This window comes from Callorhinchus milii, unplaced genomic scaffold (assembly GCF_018977255.1).
Source record: "Callorhinchus milii isolate IMCB2004 unplaced genomic scaffold, IMCB_Cmil_1.0 Scaffold21, whole genome shotgun sequence".
NCBI classification, from domain to species: domain Eukaryota; kingdom Metazoa; phylum Chordata; class Chondrichthyes; order Chimaeriformes; family Callorhinchidae; genus Callorhinchus; species Callorhinchus milii.
In genome coordinates, this window is record NW_024704762.1 from 7,241,849 (window position 1) to 7,258,336 (window position 16,488).

Below are 16,488 nucleotides of genomic sequence, written 5' to 3' on the forward strand. Positions count from 1 at the left end.
GGATACAGGGAGAAACTCAATCTTTCCTAGCGTTGCAGGATCTTTAAAGTCCACTCAAAGATGCACTCAAGTACTCCTGAATACCTTATCCAAAGGATAGCACTCCTGACAATGTACTGTTTCCCTCACCACTCCAGTGTTGAGCTCAAAAGCCCTCCCCCCAATGCAGAGTTTAAAACCACATCATTCTGACCCAGCAAGTTCCAAGGACTGACGTTTCTCCCAGTGTCCCAACCAACGAACTTGCACGACAATTGTGGTTACGCACCTCAAGGCTGTTTGTGTGTGGGACGGTGCCGGCACAAAATGGCTGCTACATTTGTTTGTGAAACTTAAAGAGTAATCATTGAAGGTGCTTTAACTACAACAACTTGTACGTTAACATAGCACCCCTCACGCAGGGTCCCAGAGCTCTTGACAGTGACGGAGAACGACTCCGAGCTGGGTGCGGGGGGGGGGGGGGGTGACCGCAGGCACGGTCAAATAGGAAGATCTTCAGGTGCGACCTGAAGATGGGGTAGGAAGGGGTAAGGTGGAGGGATAGAGGAAGAGGATTCTAGAGTTTCGGGGTGCAGGGGCTGAAAACGCAGCCACCAATTTTAAGACGTTCTTTGCCGTAATAAGGTGCTCTGAAAATGCAAGCGGTTTCTTTGTTCACACCATCAACTACTGGGTACCTTTAATTTCAGGGCTGCAGAAAATAAAATGTAGGTTTTCATGATTTAAAAAAAATCCTCTGCAGTTTTATCATAATGTGCTCTCAACTCAGAAATTAGAAAAGGACCCAACTGATCGTGACCAGCCTCACAGCAATGCCTTGTAGCACAGGATTATGCAAGAGACTATATTAAAGCTTTGTGACCTATATACCATTTTGGTGCATTTAGAGATGGAAATTAATTTGTGTTGTTATGATCATAGTAGCAATGGTTTATGCTCAAAGTCCTGGAATTGTGCGCAGTTGGCTGCCATGTCTCGTCCATAAAATATAGTCGATTCATTTTACAGTATATTCTGTGAAGCGCTTTGAAGCATCTCAAAGGCGTGATAAGGCGCTGTATCAAATGCAAAGGATTATTATTATTATTGTGAATGTTTCTCTGAATTGCACCTAAAGCTGCAATCCTTTGGGAATTTAGGGGACCACAAATCTTCCCTCAGTAGAATTCACACAAGAACCCCCAAGGGGAGGAGGATGGGGCAGGAAAGCTTCTCGTCCGATTAAAGCAGACAATAAAATGTCATGGTTGAATATTGACCCTGGGCTATAAACATCACGCTGCCTAGTCCCAATCCCATATCTCTGATACGTGCTGGTCTATTGATCCAAGTACAAATGCCAAATATCATGAAAGGAATGAGGAGGCAGGGTGGGGAGGGGGGAGGGGAATGGTCTAAAACATGGGATTTGATGGATTTGCATAGAATCCACAACTATCAAATCCTGCCAATGACTCCACTCAATTTAATTCTAATTATCGTTAATTAATCGTTATTCCTTTCCCCCCCCGCCCCACCCCCCACCACCACCTCTGCTTTCAACCTTGGTAACACCCCGCCATGTGGGCTTGGACATTTCACATTGGTGTTCAATTCAAGGCACGACCTTTTGGAAGAGTGAGAGCCAACCTCAAACAGTGATGAGTGGCGAGGCAATGGGTAGCCCATGTAGTGTGGGCAGCAATGGGTAGCTGAGCAATGGGTAGCAAAGGGTTGCCAAGCAGCACCCATCAATGGGTCACTTAGCAACGGGTAGCCAGAGAATGGATAGCAATGGGTAGCCTAGCAACAGGTAACCAAGCAACAGATGGTGACGGGCAGCCACATAGCAAGTGTGGGATGGGGATTGGGAGAGGTTCAAACCTACAGACTGGGAGAACAAACCGACTGGATAAATTCTGGGATGTTTATTCAGTCTTCAAAAATCTCAGTGGAAACACTATCAAATGGAAAAAGAAAAGGGAATTTCTGTTGCCTGCACTGGGCAATGGAGAGCAGGGATAAATCAGTGACCCACTTAACATCTGCAGAACAGCCATAAAAATTCGCAGAGCACTCCACTAAATCCGACTGTTGATATTGTGGCTTACACAATATCAAGTCAGTTTAATCAGAAAGTTAATCCAATCAAATCTCCAGTTCCATTAACATATAATCCTGGACATCATCTCTATTGCTCTGTCACACATGAGCAGTGCAGTCAGAATGTTTCAGCCCAGAAGACCAATAGTCAGCCCATTACATCTGTCCCCCTGCTACATTATTTTCTAAATCACCTTTTTTTCTGTTCTTTCCCCACATCCCTTAATTTTTTTATGAACTCCTTCAAAAAAAAATCCACTTAACAGTCACTACACTTTACAGTATATCCTGTGAAGCGCTTTGAGACAGCTTGAGGATGTGATAAGGCACTATATAAAATGCAAGGAATATTATTATTATATTGTCTACGTGCTCTGGGATGCTATCCTGTGTGAGGGGCGCTATAACCGCAAATTGTTGTTGTCCAGTTCCCTTTTGAATGTTCTCATGGATCCAGCCTCGACGGACACCAGTGCTGATAAAAGTCCTCGCTCTTGCAATTGCCCGAGGGAAGAAAGTTCTTTCAACCTCTTCTCCCCCGCGCACCCCATCAACGTTTCGTTACCAATGCTAGCCTAGTTCGAAGTCTAGTCACAACTGGCCTGATTACCTGTCTGGGTTTGGAACGGTCACTAATTCCCATTTGACCAGGTTGAAGAAGGAGCAGAACCTTGTTAAATGTCTTGAACAAACGCTGTAAAGGGGGCAAGAGGGATTTGCTTTCAACCTCAGGCCGGCCTTTCATCAAAATCCCGACACATCCACCAACACCTACATGTTTTCCTCATTAAGAGGCTTTAGGAGAATCGATAACTATTATCGAAAGTTGAAATAGGGAGCTCATGTTTTAAACATGCCCATTTCCTGTTTTGTAGTGTTTATTAATTCTATGACGAAGCATTAAAACCAAGGAAGGGTCCCATCTGCTCAGTCACGTGGACGTTAAAGATCCCGTGACACCCTTCAAACAGAGAAGGGAGTTTCTCCCGGTGTCCCGGGCCAACAATACTGCACATAAATTGGCCATTCGCTGGACGACCGTTTGTGGGACACTGTCGTACGTAAATTAGCCGCCAGGTTCCCCGACAAATACACTTTGCAACAATTATCTGAGAGATACTTTGAGAAGCGCCATCACATCAGAGCCTCATTACAATAATAATATTAATAATTCGAATATTCAATACAGGCGCCTTATCTCGCTCAACGCCAACACCGGCTCTTGTGGGGTTAAATATGGACTGATCTGACGTAACACCACATTGCTTTGTGTTTCCGTGGCGACGGAGATCTAAGGCATAACCTCAGCAACCCGGTCCCTGCTTTGAAATGCGTAGAGGCACAGATGCCACAGACAGGCGAGAGGAAAGTGCATGGGCTTAACGTGGAGAAAGCTCCAAATCAGGGTAGAGACAGGAAGAAAGATTTTTGTTTTCCCCCCCCTTTCCCCCCCCAACACCTACACTCACACTCGGTAACCGTTACGCAGGCCAGATCCATCGCAAAACCCGCACAAATTTAACTCCTACAAAAAAAGATTTCTCCCACGCCCAAATTCATCCACAAAAAAAATGAAAAGATGACATCCGGCCGTTTTCTCGCCCTCTCCCCACCTCCGTCGTCGCTGTCTAAGGGGCACGAACCAAAGAGCACTTTGACCAGCAATCATAACCAGCACCGTCTCAAGGTGCTTCGCGGGTGATTGCTATCGACTGTAGTGACTGCGTATTTTGCGGACAAACACTCGACTTAAAAGTAGCTCGCTGCAAGAAGCATTTTGAGGCGTTGTGACGTTTTGAGACTTAAGGCGCTTTGAGACTTTAAGGCGCTGGGCAGCACCTAAATATAATTTATTAGATAAGTACTGAGTCTAGCCGAGAGCAGTGCTGGAGGACATCAAAGTAAGTGTAGACTCAAGATAGGCACACACTCCACTAGTACAATGGCTGTTCGTGTGTGTGTGTGTGTGTGTGTGGAGTGAAGAAAGAGATGGAAATTTTGTCCGATGAGGCAATGAATCCAGTGGCTGAACTGTGCAGATTGTGGGATGAGTATTCTGGATTTTTTTTTAATATTTTATATTTTTTATATATATATTGGATTACCTTTGGGGAGGATCAGGCAGGTTTGACATAAATCCACCCAGAAGCCGTTTAAAAATTCCATCTCATTAAAATTGCAATCTTTCCTAATTTTTCTTTTTTTTAAAACAAAATTCAAAATTCGCTGTCATTTTTTTTCGGGTGCTGGGGGCGCGGTGGTGGGGGGGGGGGTGGCGGGAGAGAACAAAATAGAAACGGCAAGGGAGGGAGGGAAAGAGGGAAGGGGGTGAAGGGGAAAGAAAAAAAATGGCGAGTGGTTGTTTTGGTTGGATCTCCCTTTGAAGAAAAATAAAAAGTCCTCCGTGCTTTTGTTTCGCACAGCTGGGGTTTTGCCAAAGCGCTGGCAAAACCCAGGGCTTTGATGTAGGTCTTAATTAACTCTCAGTTACCTGGGCAACGCTGCCTGCTGTAACAGCCTCCTTGCCTTGACAATGTCGTCCTGATTTTTCAGTCCCTTCACCCTGGGGTGAGAGAGGACGTCCGCGGATCAGAGACAAGGCGTGCATTGCATGCAAATTGGCCGGCGTGTGTGTCTGTGTGTCACACACACACACACACACACACACACAGCCTCCCCACATGAAAGGCACTCTACAAATGTGATTTGTTGTTGTCGGCCGTTGTCGAAGATGCCCTCGTCTAGGGAGGACCGCTTTAAGATGATCTGACATCGAAAGCACTGTCTGAGGGACCTGGGAGCTGGCACGTCGCCCCAAGCAGGACAACATGGGAGGAATTTTCCATGACTCACCCTCCGTGAAGCCCAACTCATAGCTCTGCACGAGGAAGACACGTGCCTCAGGGGGCCCATTAACGCTTCACGTCCCGCTGTCATCCCATCACAAAGCCGGACGCCTCTCACAAGGGATAAATATTTTTCTTGGCTTTACTTTTGCTGCCACTGGGTCTCGGCTTGCCATCACCAGACCTCCTTCCATGAAAAACATTCTATAAAATTGCCTTTATCTCACTACCCGCCCCCCCAAACGCTACAAACACATACACGCACGCGCGCACACACACAATCCTGTCCTCCACACCATTCCAGAGGCTTTCACAACCTGTCGGCGATTGATGCCTATTACTGTACTGGGATCCAACAAATATTGATCCATATTGTAGTAATTGGCAGCGGGGTGTCAGCTTGGCTCAGTCAGTCACACTCTGTCAGAATGTTGTGGGTTTTTCTTTTGGTCAGCTGGGTATCCTGACAGACGTGGAAACCCATCACTGTGCTGAAGAGTGTCCAAACCAAACAGAGTTCTATGCATCCCACCCACACATGGAAATTCCAGAGATAGATTGTTGGAATGTGCACTCTCCCCCTGGAGGGAGGCATTCTGCTTGCCCAGTTCTGGAAAGTATTAGGCACAGGTTGACAAGAGCCAAGGCTTAGGGACCCCAGAGTGTGCGTTGGAGTACTGCTGGAATCTAAACAGCTAAAAACATATAGCTTGCCATTAAGCACTGCCTCGCAAGTTTTCCTGCTGTTTGTCCTGCTAGGACTACCCTACCGATTAGGGCTTTGGCTTGCAGGGTTAACAGGAGCTGAGTGGGATGATTCCATGCCCCCAGTAACTGGTCTGCCCTTCGGAGTCCTGCCAATGAGTCAGGCTGGGCTGTGCTGTCACCAGCAGTGTCCTGGAGTACTGCAAACCCACCTGGCTCAGGAACCAGACTGGAGACCACCACAGAGGGGTGGTTCGATTCTGATAATCCATTGCCAAATACATCACCATGGAGCCAGTTCAGTTCCAAGGACACCGATATCAGGGCTTGCGTTCAGAGTTTAAGCTGACATTTCCCCTAACTAGCATTCAGGAGAGAGCTATACAGTGCTGTCCTTCGGATGAGACATTAATTCAAGATCCCGTCTGCCTATTCAAGTGAATATTAAAGATTCCCACACCAATATTCAGAGAGACAAGGGAGTTTCTCCAGATGGACTGGCAAACAATCCCCCAGATAAATTTGTCATTCACTTGGTGGTTGTTTGTGGGACCTGCTGTGTGCAAATTGACTGTGAGGTGCAAATTGGCTGCCTTATTTCCCTTCAAACTGATAATGCACGTGATATTGCTACTACAATGTCAAGAAAATCTGTATCATTTTAGGCAAACAAGCCACCGGATTCTCACACAGCAATCTCTCACAAACAGCTGTGAAGTGACTGACCGATTTTATCCAGAGGATTGTTGTCCAAGACAGCCTTCGCTTTTCAAATGGCGTCAAGGGATCTTTAATATCCACCTGAACAAGCAGACAGCATCTTAACCTAACATCTCATCAAAAGGACGTTAAACCCAGGTCCCATCTGTCTGTTCAGGTGGACGTTATAAAGATCCCATAGCAAGATTTAAAAAGACAAGAGAGTTTCTCCCGGTGTCCTGGCCAATAATCCCTCAGGTCAAATCATTTCATGGCTGTTTGTGGGACATTGTTGTGTGCAAATTGTGCTGCCGCGTTTGCCAACAAATACACAGTCACTCCATTTCATGGTAAATCCTGCAAAGCACTTTGAGTCGCCCTTCCAACATGATAAGGCACTGTACCAAATGCAAGGATTATTATCAACATGATTTTCAGTGTTTTCTTACTTTGGATCTCAATCCCCACTGTGCACTCACTGAGTGACTGATCTCAACTGGAACTGGGGTGAGGGGGATGGGGATGAGAAGCCCTAATGGTCTCAGTGCCCCCTGGACTGAGGGACCGGGGGAGCAAAATCTGCTAGGTTTCCACTTCTATTATCCATTACCACCCCTCACCCCACAAAAAAAATTAAAAATATACACAACATAATTTAATACAGAACGTTCTTCTTAGGGGCAAATAAATCACAACTGTATCGATTCAAATCAGATCCATGGACAATAGATTCAGATCTGGTCCATCGACAGACGAGACAGGATTCAGATGGAATGAGAATTGCCTTTGTGTTGCGAGTGCTAAATAGGAGACTCTTGCTCCACACACATTCAGAGCGTCTCATCTCCGGCTTCATCGTCACCGAGTAATCAGTGCCTGAATTTGCAGCAGTCTAATTATTTATGCATCAGAAGCTAGGAATACAATACATTTATTAAGCTGACCCATCTGCCAGCCCAGCAATCCAGTCAAAGGTTTGTTTGCTGGGGTTAAAGCCCTCACCCGTAATAATGCTAATCACGCCAGTCTCCCCCGCTGCTATTACCTCGCAATTTAATGCAATCCTCTCTCAGCCAGATGTCATGGTTTTTCTCCGCCGAGACCCACTCTCCCCAGGACTCAGCAACAAAGACTAAATCCCAGCTTCTTCCTTCAGCCGAAGCGTCACGTTAACCCCTTCAGAGTCAGAAAATTATTGGTGGGGGCTAAGGAGAAGAGGAGGAAGTCTTTGTTCCTTTGCTTTTGTCTGTACAGTTCCTTTTTATCAGGAAAAAAATTGGGGAAGGGATACAAATTTCCATAACACAAGCGTGCTCAATTTGCCACAGATTTTCCCTCGGAACCTGTGATTATAATCATTTAAATCATCCTTACACTTGATAAAGTGCCTTATCACGTCGTTGAGACGTCTCAAAAAGTGCTCCACGGAATATATTGTAACGTAACGTGATTGACTGTATTTTGTGGGCAAAACACAGCAGCCAGCTGTGTACAGTAGTATTCCACAAACTGTCATGGATTGAGTGACCAGATTTTTTGGGGGAGGGATTATTACCCCAGGAAAGCAAAATGCCAATAAACTAACAACCAGGTTCCCACTTACAGCTAGGTAAACAGAGGAGTGTGGAGTAAGGAACCTTGCCTAAGGTTTCGTCCTGCCTGGTAATCCAACCCAGGTCCTCTGGCTTGCCAGGCAAGTGCACCAACCACTACACAATGGACGATAATTCAGTAGGTGTGATGTTCAGAGCCTGGCAAACATTTACAGGTGAAACATAGCTCCTCATGTCCCTCCTTCTGCTCATACTCAGCTCATACCCACCCAGCTCCACATTTAGCCATAATTATTATTCATTAAATTTTGAATACAACAAAACATGGAAGTCGAGCAGCAGGTATCGCGATGTTTGTTTCAAAATTCCCATTTGCATCCCAAGAATTTACATCTGAAAACAACCTTAGGGTGGAAAAACGTAACTTTCCAAAACAGATCCAAATTTTTTTGTCTATTCCTATGGGTGTAACCGCACATTCTTCCTCCCCCACCACATCCACCACCACCGTAGTTGGGCTCAAAGCTGGTTCCAACTTTCCTGCATTGTTGTGCTGTTATGTGATAGGGAGTCAGCAGAGCCTGGCGAGGAGTCGTGTGATGGGGGTACAGAGTATGTGAGTATACAGGCGGCGGAGTTCTGAATTAATTACACTGAAATGTCACGTTATTTATTAGCCCAGCAGCCAAGCTCCAGCAATGGATGGAAAAATGTGACTTAATGACAGCTTCAATAAATATGCAATCTCTGGGAGCAATGCATTTTCCACCACATTGGAGTTCCTCGCTCCATGGTAACCAGTTTGAAACTGATGTCTAAGGATTGGTGGCTTTAAAGCACATTATTTCAATAGAAAACGCACATGCAGTCAATTCACTTTACACTACGTTCTGTGAAACGCTTTGAGACGTCTCGAAGACATGATAAGGCGCTATATCAAATGCAAGGTTTATTATTATTACACCTAGCGAATCTTCCGTTTGCTGAGCACTGGAATGCAAGGGCACAAACCACACAGAATTACCACAAGTCTCACACCCAACACGTTCACAGCACAAGCACCCAGGCAAACTCAAGTGCTGTGGAGCCCCTTGCACACACACAGTGCTGCTGGCAGGTAATTTACAAACTGGGGGGAAAAAAATGAAACATTGTGCTTAGCTGCCTTTGAGTTTCCTCCTGTTAATTGAATATCTCGGGGCTGTAAATCCCTTTCCACTCAGCAGTCTGGTTCCCAGAGAACACCTTATTCGCCGCCCAAATTACCGGCGTGTTAATTCCGACCCCACATTCCTCCCTAGGCCCCGATTATTTTTAATACCTCGATTATTTTAATAACATTTGTGTTAAAATGGAGAGGAATTAATGTTCGATAAATTGTAAGAATACAAGTGAATGCCCGGCTTAGCAGTGAGCACCTTTTAAAGTACGCTCTTATTACACCCCAGGTGCCCATCTAGTTTGGCAATAATAAAAGTTTGTTCCAATGTACAAAGAAAATTAATTCTGTTTGTCTCACAGTCCAGAATGACACTCCAGTGTAGTGCAGGGGGAGCATTGTATTGTCGGAGATGCCATCTTTCATACGTAATGATAAACTAAGGTCTCATCTACCTGTTCTTCAGGTGAAGATCCCATAACATTATTATTCTCTCAGTATCCTGGCAAACCGTCTACCAGATTAATCAGGTATTCACATTGTGGCTGTTTGTGGGACCATAAACTCTCTGCTTATAAAACCAGTCACTACACTCAACTGTTTAGGATGCACTTCGAGATGTTTTGATTGATAAGAATTCCATAAAAATGCACATTCTTTCTTCCCTCTATGAACACCCCCGATGACAAGATAAGGCGTTATATCAAATGTAAGGATTATTATTATTTATTTCCCCATTAACTTTCCAATATTCTGTTCTCAACGAAGCCTGATGCAAGAGAGATTGCCAACCTAAAGTCATGCCTCCTGTATAATGGAGCTTCCCCAACAGCTCGGTGGGTAAAGGCAGAGCCCAGGGCACCACTGCACAGTACATTCAGTTATCCTACTGTTAAACATTCCTGAAATCCGCTTACAGCATCTGAGGATTACAGGACAGGATTTCATCATCAAATGCTCCAGCAGAAATGGAATAGAGTGAAAGAAGTCATGGCATCGGATACAGCAGAAAATACTCTGCACCTTCACAGCAGATTGGATCCCACACTCTAACCGTGATTTATGGGCATCTTTCTAACAAATTAAATCTTCGCCCAAGCTCCCTACTTTCAGCACCAAGGTCAGATCCTTCTAATCAGTCAGCCTGCTGCTCAGGGTCTCCCTCCCAGTCACCCATGGACTCAGGGATCAGCTTGACCTTAGCCATCAATCAGCAAAGAAATAAAACACGTGAAGCACCTCCCAGCAGTTCTGGAGACCGAGACACAATTGCATCACATCTTCCCTAAAAGAAAACTCTGCAAACCTAAGCGCACAAAGCAAGATAAGTTCCGACTCTAACCTGCGCTTGTTAGCAGTCTCCTCAATTTTCTTTGTCAGATCCGATCAACCCACCAGCTAATTTTATTATGGATTGTCCACGTGTTCATTCTTTGATGGAAATGCTTGTTCACAGCCCCCACACCACCCACCCCATTAAAGTGATCCAGCAATCGACTGACAACCAGGTTCCTACTTACTGCTTGGTAAACAGAGGTGTGTGAAGTAAGGAAACTTGCCTAAGGTTTCACCCCGCCCGGGAATTGAACCCAGGTCGTCTCGCTTGTGAGGTGAATGGAATGGAAGTATCCCCTCTCCACATACCACATTTAAAACACTGTGATTCCCTTGTTCATTCGTGCAAACGTTCAGAAATAAAAGTTACAAATGAGATAATGTGATTTTATCAGGTTAAGTTGATTCAATCCCAAGGAGGAATGATTCATCCGAAACAAATCTAATACAAAGCGGAAGACACGTCAACTCAGCTTTTTAGTGATGGTCTTTAAATCCATGTAGAAGACGTTGTGAAGGCAGCTCCGATAATAAACCTGCGAGTACATTCACTGTGCAGTTTTGCTCCAAAATTAAAACCGATAAAGACCTCAGTCTCCAGAGTATTTAACTTCAAGTCACATGAAGCTACTCTCCAGGCTCGTTGGCAAATGGCAGGGTGCAGTTTTGAGCTCCCAAAAGGATTTATGGACTTGCTGTGTGCAATTGGCTGTCCCGTTTCACCCACACAATATACAGTCAATTCACTTTACAGTATAAACTGTGAAGCGCTTTGAGACGTCTCAACAACGTTATAAGGCGCGATATCAAAAGCAAGAATTATTATTATTACTACTACTACTGAAATGCTGGAGTGGATTCAGAAAAGAGTGAAGGGGATTATTCTGGGATACGCAAAGCAAAAAAATCAAGATCCACTCCACATTTCAGTGCTCACAACAGCCCCAAAGCCAGCCACATGATCTACTTTGGTTCAGAAGGTTGTACGTTTGACTCCCTACACCCAGACTCCAGCTCTGAATCCAGGCGGGAACCTTCAACAGTTCTGGTTGGGAATGCTGTGTTGCTAGAGATGGCATCCGCCTTCAGAAGGCTATAATCACAGCATGAATGTTTAGGTAACTCAAGTAGACATTGAAAATCGTGCTGCACTGTTTGGAAAACGAGCAGCGTCCTTTCTGATATTCCTCCTATATCCGAACCCACTAACCGATGAATCGGCCTTATATCACTCAGCTGTGTGTGTGTGTGCCGGTCCAAATGGCAGCCAGCGGGCCTATTTCATCCTCCCCTCGCCCCGGCCCACCCTCCCTCCAGTTCATCTGGCCCACCAGCTTCCTCTATCACCTGTAATTGTTAGGTTATGTTTCTGGAAGGAAAACGCAAAATTATTGCTTATGCGGCCGTTTCTCAAATAGGGCAGCCAGCCCTCAGCAGCCAAAAGGTTGAACACCCCTCGGCAAGATGTAGCTGGTGAAGATTAGTTGTAGCTGTTTTGTCTACATGAATAATCGCCACACTTCAAAGCAGCTCCTTGTTTGACATCGACGTGATGATGCCAGATATTAAACACAGAATATTTCACAGCATTACTACAGGGGAATTTTAACACGTTAAATCTATTTGCAAAAAAAAAAACACACACACCACTCCCCCCACCAAAAGCAAACAAAATAACACAGGAGTTAAAGTAGCAGACACTAGTATTATTTCTTTTCGAAGACATCAATTCAGTGTGTGCGCTGTGAAGACAGATTTGGTCCTGCAATCAATTGGACAAAGAATATGATTCTGGTTAAATGCTCTCCTCTCTCTCTCCCGTCTCTGAATTAGCGACTTATATGCACATCAGATAATGTGAAAATCTTCCGAACAAGAAGTTCACACAAACTACTTTTAAAAAAAGCAGCCAGCCAGGACACAAGCCATAATCACAACCTCCTGCAGTTACTCAGTCTAAAATTATCCTCGAGGGACATGTACATTCCATTAATTATAATGAAGCCTCCAGTAAAATACATATTCAAGCCTCGCTCAGCTGTAAACAAGCACTGGAGTTGGTTAGGGTCTGTTAACCTACCAGCCAATTTACAAAACTGTCAGAATCGGGATTACTTGTGGGAAACAAACGGGGAGATAATATGAATCCGATATCTAGTGCAAACTTGTACCACTCACCCCTGGCAGAGTCTTCTGTTCGTGTAGTGCATTCTGCGCCTTGACAGCCGAATCCCTTGCACAGTAAGTCAGGAAAGCACAACCTAAAAAAAACACGCAGGATATAAGGCTGTATTCCACAAGCCAATTGAGCTCACAGTCCAGGCTGACACTCATAGAATGGAATCATAGCATCATACAGCACAGAAGGAGGCCATTCGGCCCATCGTGCCTGTGCTTTGAAAGAGCTATCCGATTAGTCCCATTCCCCACCCGGCTCTTTCCCCGTAGCCTTGCCATTTTTTCTTTTCATGTATATATCCAATTCCCTTTTGAAAGTTATTATTGAATCTGCTTCCACCACCCTTTCAGGCAGTTGCAATCCAGATCATGACAACTTGCTGCTTTTAAAAAAATCCTCATCTCCCCTCTGGTTCTTTCGCCAATTATCTTGAATCTATTCCTCTGGTTACCGACCCACCCGCCAGTCGAAACAGTTTCTCCTTATTTACTCTATCAAACCTGCTCATAATTCTGAACGCCTCTATTAAATCTCCTCTTAACCATCTCTGCTCTAAGGAGAACAATTCCATCTTGTCTAGTCTCTCCACTTCAGCACATACTGGGGGTGTGAGGGAGGGGTGAGTGATTGGGAGGGGGGGAGGAGGAGGAAGGACAGTAATGTAATGTCAAAGATGCCATCTTTATGGCAACCTATTAAACCGAGGCATCACCTGTCTGCAAAAGTGGACTAAAAAAAAGATGAGTTTCTCAGCAAATTCAAAACAGAACTTGCTGATCGAAAAATATTCATATTAGTTGTGTACAGGTTAGCGGGAGTAATAAAATACCAAAAAAAAATCAACAATCCTCCCCTTTCATTGCAGCACCTTAGTATCTTTAATGGTCTCAAAGAATCCAATGCAACGAGTCCCTTTCAAGTGCAATGACTCTTAAACAACTGATCTACTTACATTTTACTTACGGATTGGATTAGCGAGATCTGGAATAGGATTTCTAACTAACAAATTGGTCCCAGCTCAACACACCTTAGCACTCACTTCCCAGTGCTGTGTACAACACACACATACCCTCACCCCAGCACCAGCCTGTCTAATAATACTATACATCCAAACATCCTATAGCCTGTGTAATACAACCCTTTACTGCCCACACGCTGTGTATCACACACATCCCAGCATTTCCCCAATCCTGTGTGTTATACACACGAGCACCAATACACAGCACTGTGTACAACACACAGCAGCCACTTATCCACAGTCTGTGTAGAATGCACTTCTGCACTGCCCTGTCAGTATCTAACACACTCCAGCACTAACCAACACAGCCTTATCACAACCTCCTTAGCTTGGCTCTCACCATGGCTGCTGGCAAACTCTCTCAGTTACACCATAACAGGTAGAGAAACAAGGTCTGGGCTCCCTTACGTGGAACACAGCCCAGGTAAGTCACATCTAAAAAAAAAACCTGTAACACGTCTCACATTAGAGAGTTTTTTTTTGTTTCAGTGAGCTCCTGTCTCTCTCGACCACCAAAAAAAAACAGAGTATGCTAATACAGTAACTATAGATAACAATTGATTGGAAGATAATCTTGATGTGATAGCTCTCTCCTAAGGCTTCAGCACTGTTCACCTAAAAAGGGACAGGCTCTTAGACGAGGAAAATAATTGCAATGCAACAGCAGAATTTGCATCAAATTTCGCCTGGTCAAAAATAATAATAATAATAATAATAATAATAATAAAACCACCACGTTCTCTAACACAGGATTTTAAAACGAGGGGAAACAAAATCACATCCCGATTGACTGCTTCCCACAGATAAACAGATTGTTCATTTCCAGGTGAGGTTTGCAAAGGTCTGTCTAGTGATGGATGAATTGATTTCAACCCACAAAGAAAGAGAGAGAGAGAGAGACAGACAACGGATTTTCTGGTGGTAAAACGCCCATTATTCAACCCCAACCCCTTTAGGGAAGAAAAGATAGGGGGGGGGGGTGGGTGTGTATAGGGGGGAAATATGGAGAGGAAGGATTTTTTTTCCCCACCCCCCCAAATAAAATAAATAAATAAATGGGGTTTAAACTTGGGAACACAGGCAATTCGATTTAACATGAAACAAAGCAGATTTGATGTAAGTGAAAAGGGAACTGGGGAGGGGAGGGGGGGGGGGGTGTCTGGGGCTGAAACGTGCACAAGAGAGACTGTGAGATGGCAAATTTTATATTTCTCATTGAGGGAGGGAGGGAGAGAGAGGGGGGGAGAGACAGACAGAGAGAGAGAGAGAGAGAGAGAGAAAGCATTGTGTTGCCCTTGTTATAATAATCCTTGCCATCGAATAAGGTTTCCAACAGAAACAAAAGGTTCATTGATCGATTGCCCCCACACCCCCCCCCCCACCACCCCACACCCCCCCACCACCCCACACCCACCCCCCATTCACTCCCATTGGAGATTTAAAAATGATATATATATATTTTTTTAAAAAATACAATATACAGTTGGAGAAGGGGGAGAGAGAGAGAGAGAGAGAAAAAGAAAGAGAGAGAGAAAAAAGCCACATTATTTAATAATAATAATACTAATTAACCAATTTTTTTTTAATACCCAGTGGGTGGGTGGGTGGGGGGGAGGGGGGGGGTGTTATGAAGGGGAGATGCTGTTGACCAGCTGAGATAGCACCGAGTTGGGTGGGAGGGGGGGGGGGGAAGAGTGGAGGACCTGGTGGTACTGATGTGCCACAGACCTTTGTGCATCCCTGTGAAGCGGTCCTTGAGGATGGTCAACTCGTAGATCTTCCCGAACTCCTCGAAGAGCGGCTTCAGGTCGTTCTCCTCCAGGTTGCGAGGGATCTGGCCGATGAAGAGCTTGATGGCATCGTGGTCTTTCATGGGAGTCGGGCTCTGCTGCGGATCGGCACCGTTCATGGGCTGCTGCTGCTGCTGCTGCTGCTGTGGGGTTCGGTCCGCCTCTCGCAGTCTGGCCATCGCTGAAGCCACAGTGTAGAAGGCGCAGCCACTCACCTCTTAGCTCTGTGTGTGTGTGTGTGTCTGTCTGTCTGTGTGTGTGAGTGTATCAGAAAAAAAACCCACAGACTTCCTGTTTCAGGCTTATACGCCTCTCTATGGCTACACCAACCTCTTCCTTCTCTCTCTCTCTCTCTCTCTCTCCCCCTCCCTCCTCCCTCCTCTCCTTTGCTTTCTCACTCACTCACTCACTCTCTCTCTTCCATCCATCCCATCCCATCCATCCATCCATCCATCCAGTCAGTCTGGAGAAGCTGATCATGGATGTACATGACCCAATCCTCATTACGCACCCCCCCCCCCCCCCCACACACACACACACCCCCACACCACCCCCCACCCTGTGCTGAATTTCTGAACCGAACGCAAAAGCTTTTGCTCAAGAAAATTGGCAAAGAAAAAAAAATTTTTTTTGGTCAAAATAAATAAAAATGATAATTTCTGGCACTTTTTTTTTCCAAAAAAAACCCACCAAACCACACAACGGAAGAATTGGCCCGGGCAAAAGGAGACCGAGGTCCATCCGGTTCGCCTTCCACCAAATCCTGGCAGTGGCTCGACGTGTGGTTCTCCCGAACACGACCGCACGACACGAATTAAGCATACAATGGTTTAAACGTGTTAAGAACAACAACAACAACAACAAGATTCCATTTATAAAGAACAAGAACAACAACAACAACAAGAAACACATGACGGACACCGCTCGGAGAAATTGGTCGTCTCTCATTTCTCCCACAAAATACAGTCAACTCGTTTCACGGTTTATTCTGCGAAACGATTGTGAAACTATCGATTTCAAAGGATTATTATTAGCAAAACAGCTTTCGATTTGTTAAATATGGAGGGCCCCCAAAAAAATCAAATGAAATTTTAGAGGCTTCCCAAGTTATTTTTTGGGGGG

The 16,488-nt window shown here is 45.0% G+C and overlaps 1 protein-coding gene across 5 annotated transcripts in view; it reads right to left on the reverse strand.

Moving 5' to 3' along the window:
- The window catches only part of celf5a (cugbp, Elav-like family member 5a), a 42,013-nt gene extending 26,277 nt beyond the window's left edge, over positions 1–15,736 (reverse strand). For 3 of the 5 annotated variants that reach the window (XM_042342713.1, XM_042342712.1, XM_042342711.1), the window contains exons 1-2: positions 15,305–15,736; positions 12,558–12,640 (exon numbers count right to left, since the gene is read on the reverse strand). In XM_042342713.1, coding sequence (XP_042198647.1) covers positions 12,558–12,640; positions 15,305–15,545 — 324 coding nt within the window. In that variant the 5' untranslated portion in view covers positions 15,546–15,736. Of the gene's footprint in view, positions 1–7,377; positions 7,467–12,557; positions 12,641–13,510; positions 13,666–15,304 lie in introns of those variants that run through there. The other 2 variants (XM_042342714.1, XM_042342715.1) reach the window with 2 other exon arrangements.
- Positions 15,737–16,488: the final 752 nt, after the last annotated feature.